Source organism: Chrysemys picta, chromosome 3, assembly GCF_011386835.1.
Source record: "Chrysemys picta bellii isolate R12L10 chromosome 3, ASM1138683v2, whole genome shotgun sequence".
Lineage (NCBI taxonomy): Eukaryota > Metazoa > Chordata > Testudines > Emydidae > Chrysemys > Chrysemys picta.
The window spans coordinates 162,879,457-162,906,682 of NC_088793.1; the positions used below are offsets into that span (position 1 = coordinate 162,879,457).

General features: G+C 41.0%; 1 protein-coding gene across 5 annotated transcripts in view; it reads right to left on the minus strand.

The window, feature by feature from the left end:
* The window catches only part of SPATA17 (spermatogenesis associated 17), a 175,355-nt gene that overhangs the window by 135,327 nt on the left and 12,802 nt on the right, over nt 1–27,226 (minus strand). For all 5 annotated transcript variants that reach the window (XM_065589431.1, XM_005288739.5, XM_005288742.5 and 2 more), the window contains exons 4-5: nt 25,354–25,404; nt 17,793–17,896 (exon numbers count right to left, since the gene is read on the minus strand). In XM_065589431.1, the coding sequence (XP_065445503.1) occupies nt 17,793–17,896; nt 25,354–25,404 (155 nt within the window). The remainder of the gene's footprint in view (nt 1–17,792; nt 17,897–25,353; nt 25,405–27,226) is intronic.

A 27,226-nucleotide genomic window follows, 5' to 3' on the forward strand; every position in this document is an offset into this window, starting at 1 on the left:
GTTGCCTGAAAATTTTTGGCACCTGTTGAAAACAGAATCAATCAGGGCCGGCCCACAACATTTTGGCACCTGAGGCAGGGAGCTCAAATGACGCCCCCATACCCCCTTGCTTGGGCCAAAACTTTGAAAGGTCTCAATTCTGCCATCTTCCTGTTCTACTCCTCTCATGGTACTGCTCTGCTACCTACCCCAATAAAGGAGAACTAACAACTTAAAATGCCTTGTTCAAAAATTTTAGGTAATACTTAACTTTCAAACACCTGAACAGCAAATGTAACTTTTCTTGTCTGCATAGTAAACACTGGCATTTTTATCTATTTGAATAATCAAAGTGGTGCTTTCCGTGCCTTCTTGGTTGCAAAGATGTGAACTGCTTCCTGAAGGTCCACAGTCTGGGCCAGCTCATGCTCTATTGAGATAGTTGCAAGGCCGACCAGCCTCTCCTGTGTCATTGTGGAGCACAGATGTGTTTTTATTAACTTCAGCTTGGAGAAGCTGCGTTCTCCACTGGCAACTGTTACAAGAAGTGTTAGAAGTATATGCAGAGCAACAAAAGCATTTGGAAAGAGGGTGGTCATCTTATTCGTGCACATATATTCCAGAACAGCCTTTGGAGTTGATCCTGCTGAAATGTATCTTGAAAGGGCTTTCAGTTCATCACCTAAATCATTTGCATCAATATCGCGCATGTCATCATGTGTCAACACTGTTTCTAGTGCCCTGCATTGCTGGTGTAGGTCTTCTTCAGGTATAGTGAGGAGTTTTGGAATATCATACAACATCCCAAATATACTGCTGTGTTCCTTGAGCTGCATGAAACGTTCTTCAACTGACAGTATTGCACAATCTAGCACCTGGTTAAAGAATTCAACTTTGAATTGTTGTTTGGGGTCTCTTATGGGATTATCCCATGACTCGTAATCAAAATGTCATCTTCTTTGGTGACTCCTGTATTCTTGAATGGGTGGGAAAATAACTTCAGTGTGAAGTTTCTCTGCCAACTTCTGTGCACTCTTCAGAATGTTTTGAAATCCCTCATCTGACCGGTAAGACTGTAGGTATGACTTTGCTTTGTCCAGTTGTTCCATTGCTCCAGATATATCAAGGTCAACACCTTGGAGTCTCTTGCTTACAACATTTATTTCCAACAGTATGTCATGCCACAAAACTAAGCCACACAGAAATTTGAAGTTATGTATGTTTCTGGTGATTCCATTTCCCTCTGCCACTGTTCTCCCACAAACAGTTCCTGTCATAGCATTATCCTCCATAATGGCAACTATGGCATCATCTATCTTCCCAATTTGGTGTTTGATAGGCTTTATCGCCTCCACACGACTTTGCCATTGTGAGGCACTCAGTGGTTTCAGTGTCAGAGAGGATGTTCCCAGATGTTGCTTCAAAATTTGCCATCGATGAGTTGATGCAGAGAAAAATACATAGATGCTTTGAATTACATTAAAAAATTCATCAGCCTCACTAGAAGCTGATGCAGCATCACTGACCACCAAATTCAATGAATGAGAACTGCATGGGACAAAAAAAGCTCGAGGGTTTAACTCTCGGATCGGTGTCTGCACTTCTCTGTTCTTTCCTCTCATGTTGGCACCATTATCGTAGCCCTGACCTCTCATGTCAGCTATCGCAATTCTCGTATCTTCTAGCTTTTTAAGAAGCACATTTGTCAAACCAGCTCCTGTAGTATCATCAATGTCAATAAATTCTAGAAAATGCTCTCTGACAGTCACCATTGCAGGGACATTTTCACTAGGTTCTGTTGTTGTTACAAAACGTACCATTAAGGTCATTTGTTCCATACGGTTGATGTCAGGTGTGCAGTCCAGAATAACAGACTAATATCTTGCTGACTTCAGATCTGCCACAATCTTCTGTTTGACTTTTGTTGCCAGTAACTGTATGATCTCATTTTGAATTGTTTTTTCAAGGTAGCGGTGTGTGTACATTTCTTGGGTGGTGACTCTTCTTAGATGCTCCTGGAATACAGTATCAAACTCAGCCATCAGCTCCACAATTTGAAGGAAGTTTCCATTGTTTGGCACATACAGCTGATCTGAAGTGCCAGGCAGTGCTAGGTTTTGGGTAGCAAGCATTCTCACAATGGCAACAAGCCTTTTCAGAACATTTTGCAGGTAAGGAGACTCTGATGCAATCTTCTCTTGATGCTGATCATCTATGGTGGCCTTTAACCTTAGTCTCATCTCAAGCTCTTTCCACCTATGGAATGCTCTCTGGTGATTTGCTGCCTTCTCATGGCATGCCAGATTTCTAGCCAGATTTTTCCAATCCTTTGTTCCTGTAGAACCCAATGTGGCTGGAACATTAGACTGGAAAAGTTTGCAACAAAATCAGTATGCAGCATTCTGGGTTTTTGAGTACATAAGCCATGGCCTCTCCACTTTGTCTCCATTGGGGATTTCACGCCAGTAATGTGTTGGATGGAACTTCTATTTTGATTGTCTTTGGGGAACATGAAGTTTTTCACTTGCTGTGGCCCATGCAGTACAAGGAAGTCCCTCAGGCTACTGCTCAAGTGGCTCCACAGTCCTGGATCACCTAGACTTAAGGAACTAAACTCAGCAGCAGCTGTTTCTTGCGCCTCCACCACACTCTTCTCTGATCTACACTTTTCTTCAGGAATGTGCATGGTTACATCCATTTGAGATGGAGATATGGATACTACAGTAGCTGCCAGGTCACCTGCACTCTGACTAACTGGAAGATCAGGCATCTCCTCACCACTCACATCCTCACTGGGGCCAGAAGGCTCACCGTGAACATTTGTGTTTATGTATCTCAAGAGAGCTCCTTCCTGCTTAGATAGAAATGCTTCCTTTGCTTTTTTTCTTTTTCTGAATGCTGCCCCAGAGCGGCGTTTTCTTCTTTCACTCATGACTGCTGTTCTGTGCCAGATAGAGTGGCTCTCAACACTCAGTTGAAGAGGACAAATAAGCAGGCTGGTAGCAGGGCCTGAGTGAGGGAAGATATCAGCGTTTTAAGGGCCTAACTGGCTCCTACTACTTCAGTTAACTGCCTGTTCTCCTCAAATGGGTTCAGGGAAGCAGCAGGAAACAGGAAGGTCCCTGAGAAGCTGGTGTTAATCAGTCAAGGCTCCTGGGGGTGCTAGAGAGGTACATAAGAGGCTCTTCCTCCTCCTCTCTCTCCCTGCAGCTCTTGCTGCTTTCTGTTATTCCCTCGCACCTTTTCTCCTGCCTGCCTGTTATGTCTCTTGTGCCCTCCTTCCTCCAGCACAGCACTCCACCATCTCTGTGCATCTAGAGCAGAGAGAATACATATGCACCAGCAGCAGACACAATTTTCTACACGCTGGGTCCTAGTGGCGCCCCCCCACAGTCTGGCACCTGAGGCGAGAACCAGGTCCCAAATCTTTGGAATAATCTTCATTTAGCACATTTTCAGTTGTTTCATTAGACTTTAGACCTTTTTATATGTCTATAGTGCATTAAGCCAGCACATTCAGCTGTCAACTGAAAAGTTAGTGGCTTAAGCCCAGCTGGGAATGTCAGCTGTTTGCCTTTCTCAAAGAAATTGGTGGAAGCTTGGGATTTTTTAAACTAGTCTGGAAAAAAAGATTCATAAATGTTCCATAGCAAACATTCCTTTATTGTCAGGGAAACATGATCTAATACATATTTTGCATCGCTAACTTGTATGATTCTATGACCTCTTTGGGCTGACATCTTTTCCAAAATCCTCACTGATGGTCACCCTCATTCACATACATTTTTTCCCTCAGCAGTGTTATTAGACAAAGCTTCCAGAATAATAGTGTGACCTTTATGGGATATCTTTATACCTAATGGATACTATACCTGTCCCAGCAATCTATTAAAATTAAAAGGGGATTTTATTATTATTATTATTTATGTATTATTTGGTGAAGTATGAATAATGGGCTAAAAATGAGAACTACTATTTTTCTGACACAAAATGAAATATTTCTATTTTATTTTCTAGCTAAACAGATGCTGGTATCCAGGTGAAATTCACCACAGTGAAGGGAACACGCAAAAGGCCCTATGCACCATTAAAGACATGCATAATAAATAGCTCCAGTGGTATGTCAGCCTTTACCCCAGTCCTGCACTTGTGTGAATCACTGTTAATGATGATAACGATAGTTTCCATATGCCATGATGCTTGCTAAGTCTAAGTTCAGCCAAGGCTGCCAACTTTAAGTCAGTGTTTGTCAGATGACACAAGAATTGTAAATTATCTGTCTTGCTCATACAAGAACCCAAACCCAAGCATCTTGCCACTGTTGTTGCTAGTTTTCTGCCATGTTGTAATCTCACTGTGTTCTATGCCTGAGGATAATGTGATTATGAGGTGCCATTTTCTGATGATAGAGTCTTGCAAAGCAACGTGTATCTTACTCTTTTTCTATTTATTTATGTCCCATTGTCCTACTTCTAGTTTCACTCCTGACATGTAGCAAAGCTAGTCAAAGAATTGTAAGTTAATCAGACAGTTGGAAACTGACATTATCTGTGAATTCATATGATATAATAGCACCACCATGCTAATTTATGTGAAGTGATGTCCATTTGCTTATTGTGGATTGGAAATTGCTTCACATAAAACAAAATGCTAATTCTACTACATCATAGGGAGTTATAGCCTATGCTAATTGCTTTTTGGCATATTTCTCCATGTAATCATTTTGCCAGCTCTTACAGGTGTGAAAAAATAAGGGTTTATGAATGTTTCTGGATAAGGTAGTGCACTGTGTCTATTCTATAGAAGAGAAACTTCAATGAGCAGTATTGGACATTTTCTGAATGTGTGGATTTGCAAATATATATGTGATTTCCCAACCAATCCACATTCAGATACTACACAGTATATGAGCTCTATTTCTATTTTTCATTAAGCAGCAATAGATAATACAGAACATGATTTATTCATAAAAACTACAAAGGGAAATTGTGGAAAACGTAGTGGAAATTTTTTCAGCAAATCAGAATAAGTTACCAATGTTATATAGCTAAATTAAAACAGAAAGGAAAGAAACAATAATATTAAGGATTCATACAGCATAGTGTTACTACTGTATCTTCAAAGGACTGTACAAACATTAAGAAATTAAATTTCACAGTATGTCCCTGAAGTAGATATGAGCCCAAGGGCTAGATTCATCCCTTTGTTGACACTAAGGAGCAGGGCCAGTGCAAGGAAGTTTTGTGCCGTAGGCGAAACTTCCACCTTGCGCTCCCCCTCCCAGCTAACCCCGCCCCCCCCCCCCCCGCAGCAGCTAACCCAGCCCCCCACCCGGGGAGCCCGCCACCCCCCCCCCGCCTGGGGAGCTCACCCCCACAGCAGCTACCCCCCCTCTGCAGCTAACACCATCCAGGGAGACTCCCCCCCCCCGCGGCAGCTAACCCTGCCCGGAGAGACACCCCCTCCCCAACGGAAGCTAACCCCGCCCAGGCAGCCTGCCTCCACGGCAGCTCACCCCGCCCCGTGAGATTCCCCCCTCCCCCCCGCAGCATCTAACCCCGCCCGGGGAGACTCCCCCCCACACACACACACACATCCCCGCGGCAGCTAACCCCGCCTGGGGAGCCCGCCCCAGCTCACCTCGGCTCTGCCTCCTTCGCTGAGCACGCCGGTGCCGCTCTAATTCTCCTCCCCTCCCAGGCTTGTGGCGCCGATTGGAGGAGACTTAGAAGCGGGGGCTGTATGCTCAGCAGAGGAGGCAGAGCCAAGGTGAGCTGGGGCGGGGAGCGGTTCCCCTGTGCGCCCCCCCCATTACTGCGGGCGGCCCTCCCCGCGCCTTCCCCGCCCCAGGTCACCTCCACTCCACGTCCTCGCCTGAGCGGGCTTTTAGGCGCCCCCAACCACTAGGCACCCTAGGCGGCTGCCTAGTTTGCCTAAATCGTTGCATCGGCCCTGCTAAGGAGACTGGTTGTGTCTCTCCTCTTCTGCTGCTGCTGGGGGCTATGGCACATGCTAGGGCTACCCTACCTTGTAACGCCTGATATAGGATTTGCAGCAGTGGGAAATAGCTGGAGTGCAGGTGTGCCCTGGCCACATCTCCTCCCACCCTGATTCAGCCCCCTTCTTATTATGGCCTGCCCTGACCTGCCCTGCTCCCACCCTACAATGCACTCTGTGCTGGGGTTTCAGCAGAGGCAGTGCAGAGCTGGTGCTTTGTAGGGCTGTATACTGCACTGTAGCAAATTCATTGGGGAGGAAGGAGCTCTGCAGTTAGCATTATGAATTTACTATAAGACTTCACCTATGTATACAAAACTAGTACTTAAGTCTGTATTATCATGAGATTAAAAAAAATCTTTCTTCAGATATCATAGGAGCTATTCTTACAGTTGTCTTTAATTCATATGAAAATAATAGCTTCAAGTATGCAAATTTGTGATATGCAAATTCACATATTATATTATTATTATTTAATCATATTTTAGGTAAATTTCTGTTAAATTGAATTATGTCACTCTATGGCTCTAAACTCAGCTTCTACTAAGTTTACTTTCTCCTGAGGTTTGTGAGGTGAACACATATGACTAGTAAATGAGGGCAGTTACTAAATGAGGACAGCTTTTATTTCAATTGAATAGTAAAGATGCAGCTGCTAGGTGAGGGTAGCTTCTTAAAAAGGTAAACAAACAAACAAACAAAAAACCAATCCACAATCCTAGGTGCTGAAACTTAGGCTCTTAAATCCATACTTAGGTACTTACTTAAAAATGGCCTGTGTTTCAGAAGTACTGAGCAACACCTTCTCCTATTGAAGTCAAGTTTGAAAATTCTGGCCTTTCATTTTGCAATGTGATGTCACAAACAAGCTCAGCCCAGACATAAAGAGTGTGCAGCCTCACAGTTGACAGCGTTATCCATCCCGCTGATAAATTTGGGGAAACTATCATTCTACCTGGGATACATACTATCTTCCTCTTTCGTAAATTTCAACTGTATTAATAGCTTCCTCACAGCCTGACGTTAGGACTTTGCCTTTCATCTCTAAAATACCTTCTTCCAAGGAATAAGAGGAAGAAGCACAGCTGCATCAATCAAATGTTTACCGGCATTCACACTAGTCTACTCAGAATTCATAAAGGACCTACTATGCATGCATCAAAAACACTAGAAAACAGTCCTTTATGTCATGGATTTATTACAATGATAGGATATTTTCTTTATTTGCTGTGTTTTAATTTTAAAAATAACTGAATAAGAACCATAGCTAAAGAAAGTGTGAGTAAAAGGTTGCAACTTTTGACTTTGATCAAAAATGAATCAAAAGAGCTCCTGTTGTCCCCATTGCTCTCCACTCCACACTACCATATCATCTGCCAACCTGTCATAGCTTCCATTTAAGCAAGTAGTTGCCATGACTAAGTTAGTTAAAAAAGGATAACTTGCAAACCTCAAGAAGGTAGGTGTCTAAAATAAATGGGAATATAGATATATACAAACTGCACATGTCAACATGATAACCATCAAATATTTGTTTTTCTGCAAGCATAGAATCATGGAATACGCTGCATTTATTTTGTATGTTAAACGTTCTAATCCTCACTCTACTCTCTGATCTATTTTGCCACGACTATTTTCAATAGTCCAAAACTCTTTTTTGCTCTTTATAGGCAATATCAAAAATGTTGCTTTCTTTCCCTCTAAATGTGGATCAGATAAAGCAGGCGTTTAAAATCAGCTGGTCAAAGAACCAGGCATGGCAATATGCTGTCTTGGACTAATATTGATTTTAAGGTCCAATATCTCATGATATGCCAAAAGTGAAATGGGTGTTTTATTTTGTATAAGAGTTGTGAATCCAAGTTTTCTAATGATACACACAAATTGTCTCTAGCTCTGTCATGTTGCAGATATAAATCCATAAAACTAGGACATAATATAAATAAAGAATTAATTTTAGCAAATGTTTTAAGGTTTATAAAGTATTAACTTTTCCGATAATCTAAGGCCTATATAAATTAACTAAGGCCTGGTCTACACTATGAGTTTAATTTGAATTTAGCAGTGTTAAATCGAATTAACCCTGCACCCGTCCACACAATGAAGCCATTTATTTCGAAATAAAGGGCTCTTAAAATCGATTTCTGCACTCCTCCCCAACGAGTGGAGTAACGCCAAAATCGATATTGTCATTTCGAATTAGGATTAGTGTGGCCACAATTCGATGGTATTGGCTTCCGGGAACTATCCCACAGTGCACCATTGTGACCGCTCTGGACAGCAATCTGAACTCGAATGCACTGGCCAGGCAGACAGGAAAAGCCCCGTGAACATTTGAATTTCATTTGCCCAGCACAGGAAAGCATAGGTGACCACAGAGAGCTCATCAGCACAGATAACCACGCAGGCCGATAATTGAAAAAGAGCACCAGCATGGACCGAACGGGAGGTACTGGGTCTGATCGCTATATGGGGAGAGGATTCAGTGCTAGCAAAACTTCGTTCAAAAAGATGAAATACCAAAACTTTTGAAAAAATCTCCAAGGGCATGATGGAGAGAGGCCACAATAGGGACTCAGATCAGTGCCGTGTGAAAGTCAAGGAGCTCAGACAAGCCTATCAGAAAACCAAGGAGGCAAACGGTCGCTCCGGGTCAGAGCCGCAGACATGCCGCTTCTACGCTGAGCTGCATGCAATTCTAGGGGGGGCCGCCACCACTACCCCACCTCTGACCATGGATTCCGAGGCGGGGATAATCTCATCAGCCACACCTGAGGATTCTGCGGACGGAGAAGAGGAGGAGGAGGAGGACGAGCTTGCGGAGAGCACACAGCACTCCGTTCTCCCCAACAGCCAGGATCTTTTTCTCAGCCTGACTGAAGTACCCTCCCAAGCCAGTACCCAAGACCATGACCCCATGGAAGGGATCTCAGGTGAGTTTACCTTTTAAAATATAAAACCTGGTTTAAAACCAAGCGTTTTTTAATGATTAATTTGCACTGAGGACTTGGGATGCATTCACGGCCAGTACAGCTACTGGAAAAGTCTGTTAACGTGTCTGGGGATGGAGCGGAAATCCTCCAGGGACATCTCCGTGAAGTTCTCCTGGAGGTACCCAAAAGCCTTTGCAGAAGGTTTCTGGGCAGTGCAGCCTTATTCCGTCCTCCATGGTAGGACACTTGACCACGCCATGCTAGTAGCAAGTAATCTGGTATCATTGCATGACAAAGCCTGGCAGCGTATGGTCCTGGTGTTTGCTGGCATTCAAGCAACATCCGTTCTTTATCTCACTGTGTAATCCTCAGGAGAGTGATATCGCTCATGGTAACCTGGTTGAAATACGGGAATTTAATTAAGGGGACCTTCTTACTGGGCAGTTTGCCTGTGGCTGAAAAGAAATCCTTCCCTGCAGTTAGCCAAGCGCGGGGGGGTGGGGAGGGGGAATTGGCGCTGAGCTTTTCGCCTTTGGCTAGCAGGGATATTCCCTGATACCAGCCACGCGGTGGGGGGAGGGGTACAGCGTTCATCCCAGATAATTCATGGCGGGTGGGGGGGGCGGGGGGTTAGTTTGGTTTCTACAGGGATCTTCCCTGATACCAGCCACGCGGTGGGGGGAGGGATAGAGCGATCATCCCAGAGAATTGGATGCGGGGGGGTTAGTTTGTTTTCTGCTGCTGAAGGTTAACAGGAAAACTGCAGCAGTCAATGATCTTTGCTTGGTATGTGGGAAACAAGGGCGCAGAAGCTGAAAAACAATGGCTTACCATGGCCGCATGCGAGCCGAATTCTGTTGCCCAGACCTGCGTCTGTGATCTCTAACACCAAAGCCACAGGCACTCAATATTAAGATGGAAAATGTGACCTTGTACTGAAATCACATGTGCTATGTAATGTGAATAGTGTTTTTCACCGTGAAAGAGTATAAGCATTGTTCTGTAAAATGTATCTTTTTAAAAACTTCTCTCCTTTTTTCCATCCCTCCAGCAGCTGCAAATTTTTCAAGCCTCCCTCCTCCGTCCCGAAGGCTATCTCAGATAAGGTGGTGGAGAAAGAGGACGCGAGACGAGATGTTCTTGGAAATAATGGAATGCACCCGCAATGAAAGAGCTCATTTGAATGAGTGGAAGGACACGGTATCTAAGTACAGGAAAGATGCCAGTGAATGTGAGGTCATGAGGGATGCTCGAGATGAGAGGTGGCAGGCTGCAACGCTGGGGCTGCTGCGTGATCAAACGGACATGCTCCGGCATCTGGTGGAGCTTCAGGAACGGCAGCAGGATAACAGAGTGCCGCTGCAGCGGCTGTATAACCTCCCTCCCCCCTCACCATGTTCCATAGCCTCCTTACCCAGACGTGTAAGAACGCGGGGGGGGGGGGGAGGCTCCGTGCACCCTCCCACTCCACCCCAGTGGACAGCCCAATCAAAAGGCTGTCATTATATTGAATTTTTTCAGTGGCCTTTTACTTCCCTCCTATCCTCCTCCCAAACCTCATCCGGGTTTACCTTGTCAGTTCTCTCCCTATGTTTATAATCAATTAATAAAGAATACATGATTTTTAAACGATAGTGACTTTATTTAGTATAAAAGCAAGCTGTGATTTAAGGGGGGAGGGTGGTTTGCTTACAGGAAATGAGTAAATCAAGGGGGCGGGTTTTCAACAAACAGAACTTTCACACCATAGCCTGGCCAGTCATGAAACTGGTTTTCAAAGATTCTCTGATGCGCAGCGCTTCCTGGTGTGATCTTCTAATCGCCCTGGTGTCTGGCTGTGCATTAGCAGCAGCCAGGCGATTTGCCTCAGCCTCCCACCCCGCCATAAAGGTCTCCCCCTTACTCTCACAGAGATTGTGGAGCACACAGCAAGCACCAATAACAATGGGATATTGGTTTGGCTGAGGTCTGACCGAGTCAGTAACGAGCGCCAGCGACCTTTTAAACGGCCAAATGCACATTCTACCACCATTCTGCACTTGCTCAGCCTGTAGTTGAACAGCTCCTGACTCATGTCCAGGCTGCCTGTGTATGGCTTCATGAGCCATGGCATTAAGGGGTAGGCTGGGTCCCCAAGGATAACTATAGGCATTTCAACATCCCCAACGGTTATTTTCTGGTCCGGGAAGTAAGTCCCTTGCTGCAGCCGTTTAAACAGAGTAGTGTTCCTGAAGACGCGAGGGTCATGAACCCTTCCTGGCCAGCCCACGTTGATGTTGGTGAAACGTCCCTTGTGATCCATAAGTGCTTGCAGCTCTATTGAAAAGTACCCCATGTGGTTTATGTACTGGGTACCCTGGTGCTCCGGTGCCAAGATAGGGATATGGGTTCCATCTATCGCCCTACCACAGTTAGGGAATCCCATTGCAGCAAAGCCATCCACTATGACCTGCACATTTCCCAGAATCACTACTCTGGCGTTGCAAGCTTCCACAGGGCTATCGCCACTCGCTTCTCAACTGTGAGGGCTGCTCTCATCTTGGTATTCTGGCACTTCAGGGCATGGGAAAGCAAGTCACAAAGTTCCATGAAAGTGCCCTTACGCATGCGAAAGTTTCGCAGCCACTGGGAATCGTCCCACATCTGTAACGCTATGCGGTCCCACCGGTCTGTGCTTGTTTCCTGGGCCCAGAATCAGCGTTCCATGGCTATGACCTGCCCCATTAACAGTATGATCTCCAAAGCCCTGGGGCCCGCAGTTTGATAGAATTCCATGTCCATGTCCTCATCACTCTCGCCGCCTGGTTTGCAGGTTCTGGTTAGGCATAAACTGTACGATAACGCGCAAGGTGTTTACAGTGTTCATGACTGCTGTCTTGAGCTGAGCGGGCTCCATGCTTGCCGTGGTATGGCGTCTGCACTGTTCACCCAGGAAAAAGGCACGAAACGGTTGTCTGCCGTTGCTTCCCTGGAGAGGGGGAAGGATGTACCCAGAACCACCCGTGACAATGTTTTTGGCCCCATCAGGCATTGGGATCTCAACCCAGAATTCCAATGGGCGGAGGAGACTGCGGGAATTATGGGATAGCTACCCACAGTGCAACGCTCCGGAAATCGACGCTAGCCCCGGTACATGGACGCACACCGCCGAATTAATGTGCTTAGTGTGGCCGCATACATTCGACTTTATACAGTCTGTTTCCAAAATTCGAATTATATAAATTCGGATTAATCCCATAGTGTAGACGTACCCTAAGACAAATAATTGTGACACTGTTTCTCTAAAATATGTGAATTAAGAAACATATATGATGTTACAGTTTGGTATCTTTTTTTTCTTTTGTGTGTGTGTGGATCATCTGCATAAACTACTCATAGCTTTCTCATTCAAGCAGTCTTCCTAAACTCATGCTACCTATTGTAATGACAAACTTTAATGTGCATTTACACCATCTAATTGGCAGCTCTAACCACCGAAGTGTTTGCTTCAGTGTTGTGTCAAAGCTAGTTTTCGTGTTGTGTGGAGAAGCTCCGAGCTCTAATACCATTGACACAGCACTAAAGCAAAAGTCTTGATGAAAGCAGCTAAAGGATGAATGAGTTAATTAAGGAATAGTTTCATCAGTAATGCTCCAGCTGCTTTGTTTCACTCTGGAGATGAAAAGCAGTCATAAATGTGGCTTAACCTGAGCCAGGTTTATTAATAAGTTGCAGAAGTGTGCCAATGAGTCTGTCCCAAACTTTCAAAATAACTGTAATAGTAAAGCTGTAGCAAAAATCAATCATTTTATAAGGGTACATCTTTAGGCACTTAGTTGTTCTCATTTGTCTATGCATTTTTATTCATGGCATTTATTGTAATAAATGGTTAAATGTTTTTTTATATACACTAAATAAATATTTACAACTACAACTAAAATGTGAGTGTCCCTGACATGGTGTGTTGGGGGAGGGAAGTATGCAGAGAACCTCTCCCCAACCTTCAATAGCACTCCCATGCATTACACAGTCACAATATAGGACCAGCACTTCCTGGCCAATGTGCTTGGTAGCACTTCTTGACTGGATGGAGGAAAATCTATCTGAGTTGAGAACATGGCCAGGGCACAGTTCCCCATTGCATGCCTGCTGGATTCTATGAGGTAGGTACTAGGGGGCAGTGCACACTACTTTTTAAATTTATGCCTGTGAAGAGATCTATGCAGTGATACTTATTTCTAGAGAAAATCCAGTGATTCTCTTTCAATACTCAAAATATGTATTGTATCTGATCAATTTGGTTGACAAGTGCATTACAAAATGTACAATTTATTTCTAATGTGCAGGGCAAATTTGGGTTTAAGTAAAAAAAAATTAGTGGAAGACTAATAATAAATAGCTACCAAGATCAACAGAAGGATATACTAATGAAATTAGTCATGAAATTAATTTAGCTATTTTTTATACAATTGCATCATACATTTAATGTTACAAGACATAAAGTAACAGTCAAAACGAACATCTATCTAATACAATAATAGCTAAAGAGAATATGACTTCCAATTTGAGTTTCTGTCATAAGTAAAGGATGTTCGTTCTTCTGCACTCAAACTTAATAATGTTTTATTAATGTTACCATGTCTATGGCTAATTTTTAATTTCATGATATCGTTTTCTTGTTCTTAACCTGGGGCAGTTTTTGCATATCGGGCAAGAGGTTACAAGTGTATATGTCTACCAAATGCACACTCAGCCTTTAAAGTAATCAAACTAATTTATCTTTGTAAAACGTCTAGTCTCAGTATGCAAATATATTCTTGCATATGTATTAAAATAAAATACTATACCACTAACTATGGAGTAGATGAACTATAACTAAATCCAAGGTTGCATGGTGGCCTGTGCACAGTAACACTACTTTGCCTCAGTGATTAAATAAATAACCAAATACATATATATACAGTTTTCAAAAATTTTGAGTTGATATTTATAATACCATTTAATTCACAAAGATGAAATAGCATTAATTGTTGTTATTAAATGCTAATAATGAATAAAAGTATTAGAAAACATGGACTTCAAAAATAACAGATCAGCACCAAGAAAACATACCCTAAAATAAAGCTTCAAATACACACAGGTAAACTGTCCAAAATCCCTAAGAGCCAGAAATCAGATAAACAAAGAAGCAGAGTATAAACATATCAACAAGAGAAATAAACCTAGCAGACTGAATTTGTCACATTTATGATGAACCTGATACATGACAGGCAAAACAATAGCTTTCTACATTAAAAGAAATAGAAATCATTTCCTCTCCCATTTGCCACAACTCAAGATTTGAAAAAAATATCTACATAGTGTATTGACACTTTACGCATATTAATAATCTGAAACAACCATTAAGGAATTTAATGAAAGAGCCAAACATACAAAAATAATGCAGTACGATACCAAATGTATGGTGTATGAAACAAAGAAAAGTCATATTGGGGGAAAAAACAAAATATAAACTGCAATAAATCCATGTTCAGTACAGTAGAAATGCCACTTCTCATTATCTTATTTTATCTATATATGTCATAGGCTTGTAGGTCAGTTACTTGCTCTTGTTTCAGGTTCAGGAACCAAGAGGAGATGATTGAACTATTTTAAACAAGGAAGTAGACCTGCATCTCAGCAGTTCATCCAGTTACAAAGTACTCATTTTAGACTCTCAGCAGGGTCAAGAGTAAATCCTAGATAGTGATTAAATTTATAGGTTTACTGATATGACTGCCCAGAAAAAAGCAAACCTGGGATTTTTTGTCAGAATTTGGACTGGATGTGGTAGGAGGTAGAGATGATATAGTTGATACAATTCCCACCATTACAATTGCTTTCAAATTTGATTTCTGTAGTTGAAATATGAACCAGCTTTGTATCCATAAATATGTGTCTAAATGAACAGTAAACAAAAGGTGGATGGAGGCAGTTATATTACTTCTAAAGCAACATATTTATGAGACATGATAATTTACATATTATCATAAAGAAGGTGCACCATAAAAGAGTAGAGAGCTACTCTTACATAAGAATACTGGACATTAATAACTAAAGACTTTTAAAAACTGGTTACCTGTGTTATTTATTTCATATAATACACTTGAATAATATTTTATTATTTTAATAAAATAATACTTATTATTAATAATTTGGCTGAACTATGTCTCTTGCAATGTCATCTAGACCCAGATTTCCAGAAATTGATTTTAACTAAACAACTTGATACATTTACCTGACAAAAAAAGGTAAGCTTTTTTTTTTTGTTCGGTTGATTTAGTTTGTTTGCTTGCTTGTTTGTTTGTTTGTTTTGAACACCTACAAAGTTGCCTGGGTAGTGTCCAAGTCCCCTAACAGGCAAGAGTGATGATCTCTGTCATTCAAGACAATCAAAGTAAGGGCAAAGAAAAGATGGGATATAAAGCTAAATCACCCGGTGATCATGTTAATGAAAATATGTACAGTGCCTTATTACATCAACTGTTGCAAGGAACTCTACAAAGAGGCAGCAGTAGTGTTTTATTATGTCTCTAATAAAGAAGCATTTCTGACATCTGTAAATTACCTGTCTTAAGGAAAAACAAAATCTTAAAATGTAAGGGTCCTCTGATGAAGCTGAGGTCAGTAGAGGTACACCAGGGAATAATTTGGATGGGAATTTTGTTATTTATTATTTCTTTATCATTTATTTATGCTGCAATTGCAGAGACCCAATCACAGGCCAATCCCCCACTGTGCTAGGCACTGTACAAACACATAACAGAAAAAAGCAACAGAGAGTCCTGTGGCACCTTTAAGACTAACAGTTAGTCTTAAAGGTGCCACAGGACTCTGTTGCTTTTTACAGGTCCAGACTAACATGGCTATCCTTCTGATACTTGACATAACAGAAAGATAGTCCTCTTCTCCAAAAAGCATTCACTCTAAGAGAAATGGGTGGATACAGACAGACATGGGAGCACAAAGAAACAAAGAGGTCAGCATGAGAGGCAGTGGTCATAGAATCATAGAATCATAGAATATCAGAGTTGGAAGGGACCTCAAGAGGTCATCTAGTCCAACCCCCTGCTCAAAGCAGGACCAATTCCCAGCTAAATCATCCCAGCCAGGGCTTTGTCAAGACGGGCCTTAAAAACCTCCAAGGAAGGAGACTCCACCACCTCCCTAGGTAACGCATTCCAGTGTTTCACCACCCTCCTAGTGAAATAGTTTTTCCTGATATCCAACCTGGACCTCCCCCACTGCAACTTGAGACCATTGCTCCTTGTTCTGTCATCTGCCACCACTGAGAACAGCCGAGCTCCATCCTCTTTGGAACCCCCCTTCAGGTAGTTGAAGGCTGCTATCAAATCCCCCCTCATTCTTCTCTTCTGGAGACTAAACAATCCCAGCTCCCTCAGCCTCTCCTCATAAGTCATGTGCTCCAGACCCCTAATCATTTTTGTTGCCCTCCGCTGGACTCTTTCCAATTTTTCCACATCCTTCTTGTAGTGTGGGGCCCAAAACTGGACACAGTATTCCAGATGAGGCCTCACCAATGTCGAATAAAGGGGAACGATCACATTCCTCGATCTGCTGGCAATGCCCCTACTTATACAGCCCAAAATGCCGTTAGCCTTCTTGGCAACAAGAGCACACTGTTGACTCATATCCAGCTTCTCGTCCACTGTGACCCCTAGGTCCTTTTCTGCAGAACTGCTACCTAGCCATTCGGTCCCTAGTCTGTAGCAGTGCATGGGATTCTTCCGTCCTAAGTGCAGGATTCTGCACTTGTCCTTGTTGAACCTCATCAGGTTTTTTTTGGCCCAATCCTCTAATTTGTCTAGGTCCCTCTGTATCCGATCCCTACCCTCTAGTGTATCTACCACGCCTCCTAGTTTAGTGTCATCTGCAAACTTGCTGAGAGTGCAGTCCACACCATCCTCCAGATCATTAATAAAGATATTAAACAAAACCGGCCCCAGGACCGACCCTTGGGGCACTCCGCTTGAAACCGGCTGCCAACTAGACATGGAGCCATTGATCACTACCCGTTGAGCCCGACAATCTAGCCAGCTTTCTATCCACCTTACAGTCCATTCATCCAGCCCATACTTCTTTAACTTGGCGGCAAGAATACTGTGGGAGACCGTATCAACAGCTTTGCTAAAGTCAAGGAACAACACATCCATTGCTTTCCCCTCATCCACAGAGCCAGTTATCTCATCATAGAAGGCAATTAGGTTAGTCAGGCACGACTTCCCCTTCGTGAATCCATGCTGACTGTTCCTGATCACTTTCCTCTCCTCTAAATGTTTCATAATTGATTCCTTGAGGACCTGCTCCATGATTTTTCCAGGGACTGAGGTGAGGCTGACTGGCCTGTAGTTCCCCGGATCCTCCTTCTTCCCTTTTTTAAAGATGGGCACTACATTAGCCTTTTTCCAGTCATCTGGGACCTCCCCCGATCGCCATGAGTTTTCAAAAATGATGGCTAATGGCTCTGCAATCTCACCCGCCAACTCCTTTAGCACCCTCGGATGCAGCGCATCCGGCCCCATGGACTTGTGCACATCCAGTTTTTCTAAATAGTCCCGAACCACTTCTTTCTCCACAGAGGGTTGGTCACCTTCTCCCCATGCTGTACTGCCCAGCTCCCTAACGGTTGCCAGGTTTTCTGTAGGAATCAAGGCAATTGCAAATGACCACTGAAATCAATCGAAGTTCTGTATGGGGACCGGATACAGAATATAGACATAAGTCTTTATATTTTTCACTGTCAACAACCAATTTCCAATGCAAACATTTTAAAAATCCCTTAATCGCCAACACACTTAATTCTGAAGAAGAAATTAAAGTTTTATCACTCTTTTTTATCTTTACCTGACAATCTCATTATTCACAGAAATAGCTTCCAGATATTTCTTCAGTGCATAGTAATTATGGATATATTTTCGGATATAATAGCCTCGCCATCTTTTCTGAATCTAGAAGAAATATATTTTTACTTTAGTATATTTCATGCAATATAGTAGTGAAAACAGTTTGCAATACTCTTATAAAATAAGTTTTTCAAAGGATGATGGGGCTTTAAAAAGTGACATCACACATATACGTAAATTTGTCTTTCCATTAATATAGCGACGGTGAGAAGTAAGTTTTGTACTAAAATTGTAGCATGAATTAAATATTAAATGCAAACATTATTAGAGATGTTATCAAGAGATGACAGTGATTATGAGCTAATCGTGATTTAAGTCATTGCCTGCATTGAGGTGTGGCAGGGAGAAGAGGCTGTGCACAGGCTCCCAGAGTCATTGCACCTGGTGGCACAAGTCCTGTAAGTGGGATAGGAAGTACATCCAGAGGTGGCCCCTGTTACAATGATTTACAGTGCATAGCATTGTATCACCCCAGCTCTAATGCACTCTCAGCAGTACACTGGGGGTCTGATCCTAAGCCCAATGAAGTTAGTAGAAGACTTTGCACTAACTCCAATGGCTTTTTAATCAGGCTCTCTATGAGGTTTCTGGTAGCACTGCATGTGCTACAGTTCCCTGGGTCCTTCAGGCAAGCGGCATCATCCTGCAAGTGCTGACCACACACTATACTCATTATTATTAAGAAGCAAGACAGTATAGGGCTATTTGTTAAGTAATTAGTCATAATATTTCCATAGAACGCTATCCTTCCAACAAAACTGATGGGAATTATGTAGAAAAAAGGACAAGGGAAATTTCTTACATGTAAATAATTACCTTAATGTAGTCCTGTTTATTAATACACTATATTAGGTCATATGGTCTCCTAAACATAGCATCAGGATAGGGGGATTCATAACGCTACGTACTTTAAATTGTATGCCCCAATTCTGACTATAATGTCCCGAGAATTTAATCAACAACACTGCTCAAACTAGCTCTGCTGATTAATTCTGCCCATGGTAACTCTAAAATGTTGATTATTTTAAAACACTTTAAAATAATCACTTAGCACTGTAATATCTGTTTCTTTGGGAATGGAAGTAAGAAGTAATTAGCAGCAGAGTTGTAAGAATTCTTGTAATTTCAGTGCTTGCTGACTAAAAATCAGATTAATTCCTATGTGGACATTCAGAGACAGAGAGGAGGCAGCTTGTGCCTCCCCTATTCAGAGAATGTGGGGGCCAGTGCAGAGGGCTGCTCCCACTCCACATTTTCTTTCCTGTAATATATATCAATATATGTTTTCTCATGTTGACTTTTGTGTATATTTCCTCTTTGCCTTCTCTTTCCCTCCAATCCTTATGTAACTTTCCCTACATACTGTTCTCTATTTCCTTCCTTTTATTTTCTGTCCTTTCTTCTCCTGTTTTTCTGATCTTTCTCTAGATGTGACACTTCTCATTTCTAACTTATCACTCTCAGCCTTCTATCACAGCCTTATATCACTCGCGCCCCCATTCACCTCCCAATACCCATCCCCACAGCCCAATGTCCACACACAGGACTTAGAAATGCTACTAGACACCTAAAAGCCAAAGGGCTACATCTACTAGCTAACATGCAAAAGACTGGGGTCCCTCTCCCCAGCAGCCTGGAAAATTTGAACACCCCTGTACAGTTACACAAACAAGGAGGAGGATTTTTCTCTTTTTTTTTGTTGCTCTTGCCCCTACACACCGTCCGTCCCCCCCACGCCTCCCCTCTTGAGGACTCCTGACCAAGGTAACAGCACAATACATATGCTAACAAACTTAAACAAAGGCTTTGTTAAACAAAGCACTTAAACAAATGTGCTGTTAAAGCCATTTAAAGAATGAATGCCCTCCCTAGCCATGTTCTGCTCCTTTAAGGAGCAGAGTGCAGCTCCACGCCCCCTCCGGAGTGGCGGGCCTAGCCCCAAGTCTCTCCGGTACCCTGTACCTGCTAAAACCTTGCCAGTACTGCCTACTGGAGGGTCTTTGGGAGAGGGGCTGCCTATTACTATATATCCGTATAGTATCTAACACAACGGGTTTTGACTAATAGGCACTGCTGTAATAAATAATAATTATATAAGCTGCTACACGCGGAAACAACAAAAGTTAAGTATTAGGCACAGTCCTCTGCACTACGTGGTAGTAAATCTTGTGTCACTTTCCCATTCACTTTCTTATACACAACAACCATGCAGAGTAAAAAAAGGAGAGGAAGGGGAAGAGTGAAAATGGGCATATTTGCAGAGATCTGGGATTAAACAGAATTTTTAGTGTGTGAATGCAGTATGTGTTTTCATCTTTGACCTTACTACTGCTATTAGGCAGGAGTAACTTGGCTGCCATATAGCTGTTCTCTCCTTAAAGCAGTTTGTACCTTATCTTTATTCACACGATACTCCAAATTTGTGTGGTCCATCAACCTCTTTATGGAAATTTTTCAAGCTTTAAAGACAAAGGCTGAAATCTTGGCCTTACTGGAGTCAATGGCAAAACTCTCAGTGTTTTCCTTGGGGCAGGATTTCACCGCAAGTGTCAAATTCTGCCCTCTATTACACGATTATAAATCCAGGGTAACTCCATGGACTTCAATTGGAGTACGCTAGATATATGTTAGTGTAAATGAAAGCAGACTAGATTTCAAAGTTTGTAATGCTATGATTCCATTTTCCCAATTCTGCATGTCAGAGGCTAGATGAGGGCATGAATCTATATAATACAAGTTGTTTAGAGAATAAGGTGTATCTTCAACCTTTTACACAAAGGTTCTGTTTATATTAAAATTTGCTACATAAAAATTGCTGAAAATTTTGCTTTTGCAAGAGAATACAATGTTTTATGATTATATTGCTTTTTAATTCCAAGGTGAATGTTTTAACACTTCTAAAAAAGGCAACTGTGTATGCCCTTCAAAGTAATTAGCAAGTTTCAACAGTGATTGGTACAAAACAATTATTGTCATTGATCAGCACCGAACAGATAATTTTAAACAAAGTCATTGTGTGCTCAGCAGATTACAGCTTGTTAACAGGCAAGTTCTAAATGACCTCTTAAGCTAGTCAAATCAATGATGCATATTCCTCATTAAGTAACATCAAAATGTAAGTGGTCTTATAAATAATGTTTATTTTAAGCACTAAAACAAATGGCAAAACCTTGATATATCAAAAGCCATCTGCTCATGGAGATTTTTTTTATTATTATTATTTTATTTTGAGGGGATTACTTTGGTTGCTGAAAATTCACAGCAACCTTATATCATCCAAACAGAAAGAGAATAATATCTCACCGCCCAATATTCAAAAAGTAAAATTGATTCATGGAAAATAAATTCAATATGATAAGCTTATGTTTTAAACCATTTCTGAATGCTTCTGTTTTTACAAAGGTGAGAGACAGATAACAGTAGCTAGGGCCAAACAATCCAGGGGCTCATAGAGATGTGGGATAGCTTCTGAACATGACCACTATGAGTATACCCTAGTGTTGAATGTTACTCCTACTATTGCAGTTTTAAGCCTTTTCCTAATGTAACTGAGGGTACATCTACACTACAGGGGGGAGTCGATTTAAGATACGCAAATTCAGCTACGTGAATAGCGTAGCTGAATTCGACGTATCGCAGCCGACTTACCCCGCTGTGAGGACGGCGGCAAAATCGACTTCTGCGGCTTTCTGTCGACGGCGCTTACTCCCACCTCCGCTGGTGGAGTAAGAGCGTTGATTTGGGGATCGATTGTCGCGTCCCAACGGGACGCGATAAATCGATCCCCGAGAGGTCGATTTCTACCCGCCGATTCAGGCGGGTAGTGTAGACCTAGCCTTACTAGGCTGATACAGTTATGAGGCAAAACACTGATTGTGTACAAGAGGTTAAGTCCATGAGTCACATTTCACTTTTAATCTAATCTTGATTTTAAAAGAATTTTCTAAAGCTTAGAGTATAATGCACTTACACACTAAAGAACCTATTCACGACTTTTATACTCCAGTTTTCTATGAATGTAACTCCACTGATTTCAATGGAGTTACACTCATGTAAAACTGGAATAAAGCAGTTATAAATCAGGCCCTATAGCAGCTATCCCTAAACCCAACAGACCTTATTCTCTACTGGCCTGCATCTTGTGCAGCCATTTACACCTGTGCATAAGGAGGCAAAATGGGTATAAAACTCTACCATATCAAAATGTTAGCATTTTACTTGCATAGGTATCAATGACTACACAAGATGTATGCAATGGAGACTCACAGCCAGTGTTTATAAGTAAATTAAAACAATTGACCAGATCTTCTATTGGTGTAAATTGATATATTTGCACTGAAGTCAGTGACGCTAGGCAGTTTTACACCATTGAAAACAATGGGACTATGCAGATTTATATCAGCTGAGAATCAGACCCAATATTATGATTACAAATGTGCAAAAAAAAAGTTTTGTTTTATGTTGCATATCAAAGGCCCTACTCTTTTCCTTTGGAGTTTTGCACAAGTATATTTGACTTGAAAATGTAACTGCTTCTGAAACCTGGGAGTGCTGAAAGAGATAAAGGATCTATTTCTGAGCTGATTTACAAATCCTGTGCTTTTCCACTGACATCAGCTGCATGAGATGTAAATCAGTGCAGCATTTATTCCATTGTAGAATACTTTTAAAACAGCTATTAACTAAGCAATAAACTAAAACAAAATATGTATTTCTGGGCAATTGGAGCCTACTCACAAAGGGGGTAGGATTTGCCCCTAAGCGTCTTCAACTCCTAAGATATGTACCAAGGGTGAGATTCTGTGCTATGACTTTGAGAGAATCAGCACTGAACTCACAACCCAGAGGAAGAGGTGACTAAATTGGTTTAACTCACTCTTGTGCCCTCCCAACCTTGGGCTGCTCTAAGGGTGATAGAGGCCCTTGGTATAACCTAAAAAGCTCCAGAGGTCTGTTACAGCAACCTCCCAAGGCTGCCCTATGCGGATTTCCATGGCACTGCATGTTGCGGTCCTGACTCCAACATACCCCCTATATCAGGGCTGGCGATGGAATCCTTAGAATAAAGCCTAATGCCTGGCTTCTGCAGTTCCTGCATCAAGGAAATCCTCCCCCATACACATATCAGGCTTTTAGGGCCCTTTTACACCACTCTGGCCCTTTTATGCAGAGTAAAGAGGCCGGAAAGGAATGAAGATCTCATTCTAAAGACTATTTATGTTCTTAAAATTACACATGTGCTTAAATGTATTGTTGGATCGGGACCCAATGGCCCAGGAATGCAATACTTTACACTGCTAACCACTTATGTAATGGATACAATAGATTTTGCAGTTTTCCCTTTGACAAACGTTATTATTCTCTGTTTTTATTAAATGAAGTACAAGGATTGTTTGCATCCTTCTTTCTCTAAAGAATCACTGATTACATCATCACTGAGGTCAGCACAGTTCTGCCTATGTATTTAGTCAATTAACTTGTGTTCACTTTGCCAGCTGGATGACTGCTTCTGCAGCAGTAGAATAAATAAATTATGGGGCCATGCCATGCACTAATATGTATCCATGTTTTCTCTTACAAAAGGCATATGCAGCAGAGTATTTTCCTGTATTTCCTGAGAAAAAATAGTTGCAATATTATTAACTAATGAAGTAATTACACTGTCCATTACAAGACCAAAGATACCATCATATGATAGGTTTCAGAGTAGCAGCCGTGTTAGTCTGTATCCGCAAAAAGAACAGGAGTACTAACAAATTTATTAAAGCATAAGCTTTCGTGGACTGCATCCGAAGAAGTGGGCTGTAGTCCACGAAAGCTTATGCTCTCATAAATTTGTTAGTCTCTAAGGTGCCACAAGTACTTCTGTTCTTTTTTCATCATATGATAGCTGCTCAGTAACCTGTGTGAAATGCATTTTATGGTCCCAGTCTGGTTCCTAGGGAACAAACATACATATTGCACAAACTATCACTGCTATTTGCCACCCTTGGTGGCAGTTTCATCAGAGACAAATGGGTCTGGAGACTGAACTACCCCAGCCATCTAGAGGTTTCTTTAGATCAGGGCTGACGCACATTAGCAGGGGTTTTGTGAGAGAGGCTTGCACTGTCACTGCTCATGTATCTGTTCTGTGCCACGGCTATCAATCCAGAACCTTTCAAAAGCATTAAAATTCACAACGATACATAAAGTCTGCTGTGTTCTTACCTCCTCTGTGGAGAACTAATACAATTCAAAAGAATGAGATGCTTATTTACACTGCACCTCCTCCTACTGTGAAACTAAAAATGAAGGCGGCGGGAAGATATACATAGGAAATTAGGAAGTTATTGTTTCAAAGCATTTCTGTATGATATCTATAAAAATGCCACAAAAGTTTATTAAAATTTCATTGAAATTTTTCTCAATGACAGCTTCTAGCAGCTGAATGAGAGTTTAGAGGGAGCTCCATATTGATTGATCTTGAAAAATAATGTTAAAATTATTCACTTTTTCTTAGTTTTTGATCTGTATTCCTGCAGTATAAGGATGAAGACTGTGACCGCTGTCTGTGTTTCACTTCCTCTCAAAGATAGCCAATAGCCTCTATGCTCCTCCTACACATTGGCTCACTGGTCCACATCTCAACCAGTTGTAAATATGTCTAAGTTAGTAGCCAAAGGTAGAGACAAGAAATGCACAACTTAACAATTAAAATTTAAAAAGATGTTTTTTCATATGGAACAATCAGACATATAACAGAATTAGAATATCCTAAATTTATCAACCAGACAAGGTCTGGCTATTCATTAACTATCCTTGAAGGTGTTACAGGCTATTAATGTCTACTCCACTCAGTTCTTTCCTGATTAAAACCACAACGTTAGAAAAAACAACCATTCTTAGTGTTGTTATAAGTTTATTTTAATTGGTCCAAATGTATTTTGCAAATGGATTCAATCAGACACCCTATCAATTTATGGGGCTAATGGGCTCTATGAATATTAAACTACTGCATTTAATAAAAGTTGAAATACGACAGCGGCTAATATGACGTACTATCATATTATCTAATGATACATAAATGCATGGAAGTTCTACTAATTTATTCCAAAAGAATAGAGCATAAAAGTTAAATTAAAGATGTTATAGACACAGATATCATACTATGATTTGGAGGAGTCACACAAAGTCATAGTTAACAAAGATGGGAATTCAGTTTAAGTTTGTACACACACACACACGCATATATGTGGGTTGTTTTTTGGTATTTTTGTCTTTTATCACCATATGTTAAAAGGTACAAGAATTTACATACAAATGTCTTAAATCTAGCAGTAAATTTTCAAATACCACCAAGATTACTTAGTGTAACTTTAATTTTTAACTATATGCTATTTCCTCCCCTTTACCATCAGCATATCAATCAAGTTTATATATTCTGGTTTGCTCATTTTATTAAAAGCAAATTCGGAGCACAATTGACTTTTCATTTGTTTAACAAGTGAAGAAATATTTACCCTGACAGCCATTTCATTGTAGAAATTCATCTTCATAATAAAATATGCTGTCTGTGAATCAAGAAAAAAAAAAGATGGCATACATTTCAGTTACACAAAGATAGTGCTCCTATTTTTACATATAAAAGATAAGAATCTTTATACATAATACATAATAAGAGTTCTAGGCTTAGAGAGAATAAAATCAAACTTTACATTGAAGAGATAGGCTTCCTAATACATAATGCAGGCTTAACCAGAAAAATCTATGGTAGTCAAAGTAGGAGCTAATGGAGATATATGATCATAAAATGCTCTCCGCTGAGTTTGATAATCAATGGTGCTCTACTGAGAGTAGAATAACAAAGCAGAAATATTCACAAGTGCTGGTGACACGTAGTATTATATGATTTATTCACTGGGGTTCTTTTAGCCAAAACTCACAGAAACATAAAAGGAATTCATATTTCAAGACGTCTGGTTTAATGAAAAATTCAAAGAAATGCTGTCTTCAGTTGAAATCGTTCAAGGATACGGATGCGGTGATGGAGCAAAATTGTGCCTTCCAACCATCTGTACTAAATGTTATGTACTTAGCTGCCTCCCGAGTAATTCTGGGAATTTTGTTTCATTTAATATTCATTTTAACATCATAAGATCATAAATACTATGATACCATGTTACAGCGAATCCCCTGATGTAGACAACATTTCCTAAAGCCCTGGTTTCCTTCCAATAAAGTAGAATTCCTCTCATAGTGAACGGATCCCCTGTTATACTGAACAATCACTTGGCAGCATAGGTTATTTTAATGGATACATCACTTTAAACTAAGCTTTCACATCTGTTCCGCCCTCTAATTACAAATGCAAAATGAACATAATTCACAACTGTACCATAAAAAGTAAAATATAAGTACTTTAAATGCAAGTGTACGTTCTTTATTTAGCACAACATGCGGCTTTTATGTTTTTCTCATGTTTTAGACACAAATCAAAGGCAAAAGTGCTTTCCCCTGATATAGTGAATTTTTTCCCCCATGGCAAACAGGAATTCACTATAAAAGGGTTTCACTGTAATTAGTGTTATTTGAATTGCCTACTCTGATCCAAAGCAAATTGTCTGTGGAGAGCAGCAGGACTGGATTATTTATCAACAGTCTGGGCAATTAAGAAACAGTTGGCTGCAATATGTTATTTACAAATGAATACAATGATGCTACTTCATTTTAAATTCTCTTTCTTCATTACATTAAGTAAGGCATAAGTCCTGCAGTTTAATTAAAGTGAATTTTAAATACTTACTTTAATATTATACTGCTTCACTAATAATATAAACAGAAACAATTGCAAAGATGCCATTTTTATGCAGAAAATTGCAGGAATTCTAATGTATTAAATTTGAAAACGTTTTGCTTTCTATGGACGTTCAAACAGCAGCTCAACTCCAAAATTATGAATTAGAACAGTTAATGGCATCTGTCTTAACTTTTCTCTCCATAAATCTTTCATGAATGGTGTTAGCTGTAGACTACAAATATAGCAATGAAATAATGCATTCCATTCCCAGGAATATTCTGAAGCTGTTAGATTAAATGGATTCAATTTTGCTTCACCTCTCATCTTTTCCAAATTTGGTAAGAATGCAAAAGCTGGTACAGCCAGTTTATGAATTATTTTTTTGTTGGAAGTGGCCAGGGTTTGGAAATGACCTTGGGGCTCCTGTTTTGCCACTGAGCAAGAATAGTTTAAAACACCTTTTTGGCTCCTCTCCTGATCTGCTGAGGGAATTCCACTTCTGCATGCTGAGGACGCTTACACTTTTGAGCCAGAACACTATTAAGGAAGGTGACTCTCGTAAAAAGAGACCTTATAATAGCCTGCTCTTACAAGAG